The sequence below is a fragment of the Rutidosis leptorrhynchoides genome, chromosome 1 (genome assembly GCF_046630445.1).
Source record: "Rutidosis leptorrhynchoides isolate AG116_Rl617_1_P2 chromosome 1, CSIRO_AGI_Rlap_v1, whole genome shotgun sequence".
Lineage (NCBI taxonomy): Eukaryota > Viridiplantae > Streptophyta > Magnoliopsida > Asterales > Asteraceae > Rutidosis > Rutidosis leptorrhynchoides.
Window position 1 is genome coordinate 62,568,419 of NC_092333.1, and position 2,535 is coordinate 62,570,953.

The 2,535-nt window shown below is 44.5% G+C and overlaps 1 protein-coding gene across 1 annotated transcript; it reads left to right on the top strand.

The window, feature by feature from the left end:
- Nucleotides 1–1,198: 1,198 nt before the first annotated feature.
- On the top strand, nucleotides 1,199–1,597 carry LOC139875184 (uncharacterized). The gene has a single exon (XM_071862558.1). The coding sequence runs from the start codon at nucleotides 1,199–1,201 to the stop codon at nucleotides 1,595–1,597; it is 399 nt and encodes a 132-aa protein (XP_071718659.1).
- The last annotated feature ends 938 nt before the right edge of the window (nucleotides 1,598–2,535 follow it).

The window sequence follows — 2,535 nt, forward strand, 5'->3', positions numbered from 1 at the left end:
GGTTAAAGCCAACATCCTTCGCAATGTAAACTACCAGACGTGGGTAGCCAACCCCGTCTTGGTGGCAAAGTCCGACGGGACGTGGCGACTCTGCATTGATTTCAAAGATATTAACAAAGCGTGTCCCAAAGATAACTACCCGCTACCAGAGATAGACTGAAATGTTGAATCACTCGCTGGTTTCAAGTTTAAGTGTTTCCTGGATGCTTACAAGGGATACCGCCAAATACAAATGGTTGAGGAGGACGAAGAAAAGACTGCGTTCCATACATACTAAGGGATATATTGTTATACCAAGATGCCCTTTGGTTTAAAGAACGCGGGCGCTACATATCAACGCACCATAGATACCACGTTCGCTAAACAAATCGGGCGCAATTTAGAAGCGTACGTTAACGATCTTGTTATCAAAAGCAACAGTGAGGAACAGTTGTTAGCCGACATCCTAGAAACATTTAACACGCTCAGAAGCATTAATATGAATCTTAAACCCATAAAGTGTAGCTTCGGTGAAGAAGAAGGAAACTTCTTGGGGCACGTAGTGACTCTGCGAGGAATCAAGGCGAATCCAAAGAAAATAGAAGCAATTGAAAAAAATGCCCTCTCCTATAACAAAAAAGCAAGTCCAAAGCCTCAATGGGAAACTAGCAGCGCTGACGCGAATCTTGTCCAAGGCTGCGGAAAGGTCGCTTCCATTCTTTCACACATTGAAAGATTGTGCCAAAAAATCAGACTTCAAATGGACTGATGAGGCAGAAAAATCATTCCAAGAAATGAAAGCGTTCCTCAAAAATCTCCCCTCACTAACGACACCTATCACATGCGAAACCTTGATACTTTACCTCGCCATCTCTAAAGAAGCTGTTAGTTCGGTCCTTGTCGCCGAGCGAGGAGACACTCAAATGCCCATATATTTCGTTAGTAAACCGATATCGGTAAGTGAGTTAAATTACCTCCCCATATAATAATTGGTATACGCGCTCGTCATCACCGCCTGCCGTTTACGCAGATATCTTCAAGCACATCGGATTACGGTGCTCACCGATCAACCTATTCGGCAACTGCTCTACAAGCCGAAAATATCGAGATGATTAACCAAATGGGTGATAGAGCTAGGCGAGCATGAAATCGCGTACTGCGCTAGGAACACCATTAAGGGACAGGTAATGGCCGATTATTGACCGAGACAGCTGATGATATGCCCGCAATATGCGATCCTAAACAACTTCCCGCGCCCTCTCCTAAATTGTGGGATCTATATACTGATGGCGCGGCAAGCTTCGAGGGCGCCAGAGCAGGTTTAATCCTCACGGGCCCGCATGAAGAGGAGCACACGTATGCGCTGCGATTTAATTTCAAAGTAACAAAAAATGAGGCAGAATACGAAGCGTTATTAGCAGGAATGCGAATCGCCAAGGAAATGGGAGTAAAGAAATTACAAGCTTACGTGGACTCACAACTGGTCGCTAACCAGATAAATGGCACATTCGACGCTAACAACAAATCCATGCTATCGTACTTGGCTCTAGTTCACTCCCTATTAAATGCATTCACCGACTTTAGGACCAGTCAAATACCAAGAAGTCAAAACAAATAAGCAGACGTCCTCAGTAAGCTGGCGGCTCTTACATTTAATCATTTGGAAAAGAAGGTGTTGGTAGAACAAATTTTCAAGAAATATATTGAGCCTGAGATAACGGTTGCATCGGTCGAAGAAGAGGAGAAGACTTGGATGACAAACATCATAGAATTCCTGCAAACTGGATCCATGCCAGAAAATGAAAAGAAGCAACGAAGATCAGAGTGAAAGTGCAAAACTATGAACTACAATGACATATCTTGTACCGAAAGTCCTATCTAGGCGCAACCCTGCGATGTGTGGGACCCAAGGAAGCCGCAACGATTATTGACGAGATTCATAAAGGATCCTGCGGGTTGCACTCCGAATTCAGAACAATCACCGAGATGATCAAACAGTTAGGTTATTATTGGCCAAGGATGTATGCGGACACAGCTGAAAGAATAAGGATTTGTTAAGAATGTCAATTGCATGCGCCGGTTAGTAGGGCACCCCAGCACCCCATGATACCTATCACCTCACCATGGCCGTTATGCAAATGGGCTATCGACATTGTGGGGCCTTTTCCAAAAGGCGCGGGGAATGCAGAATACTTAGTTGTCGTTATCGACTTCTTCACCAAATGGGTAGAAGAGAAACCCGTGCGCACCATCACAAGTAAGCGAATCAGGGATTTTTTCTGGGAAAGAATTGTATGTAGGTTTGGAATACCCAATGAAATCGTCAGCGACAATGGTACACAGTTCGAAGGTAACCCCTTCCGCAGCTGGTACCAATACTTAATGTGAAGTTACAAATCGAGATGTCGTGCGTGCATCAAAGCAAGGTTAGGAATGAAGCATAAAGGACGGATAGATGAATTACCCAAGTTCTTGTGGGCACACAGGACGACGCACAAGAACAACACAGGAGAAACATCATTTAGCTTGGTATATGGCTCTGAGGCAGTAATCTCG

Bases quoted from the DNA above. Each gene is read 5' to 3' on its own strand.
- LOC139875184 (XM_071862558.1), top strand. From the start codon at position 1,199: ATGCCCGCAATATGCGATCCTAAACAACTTCCCGCGCCCTCTCCTAAA.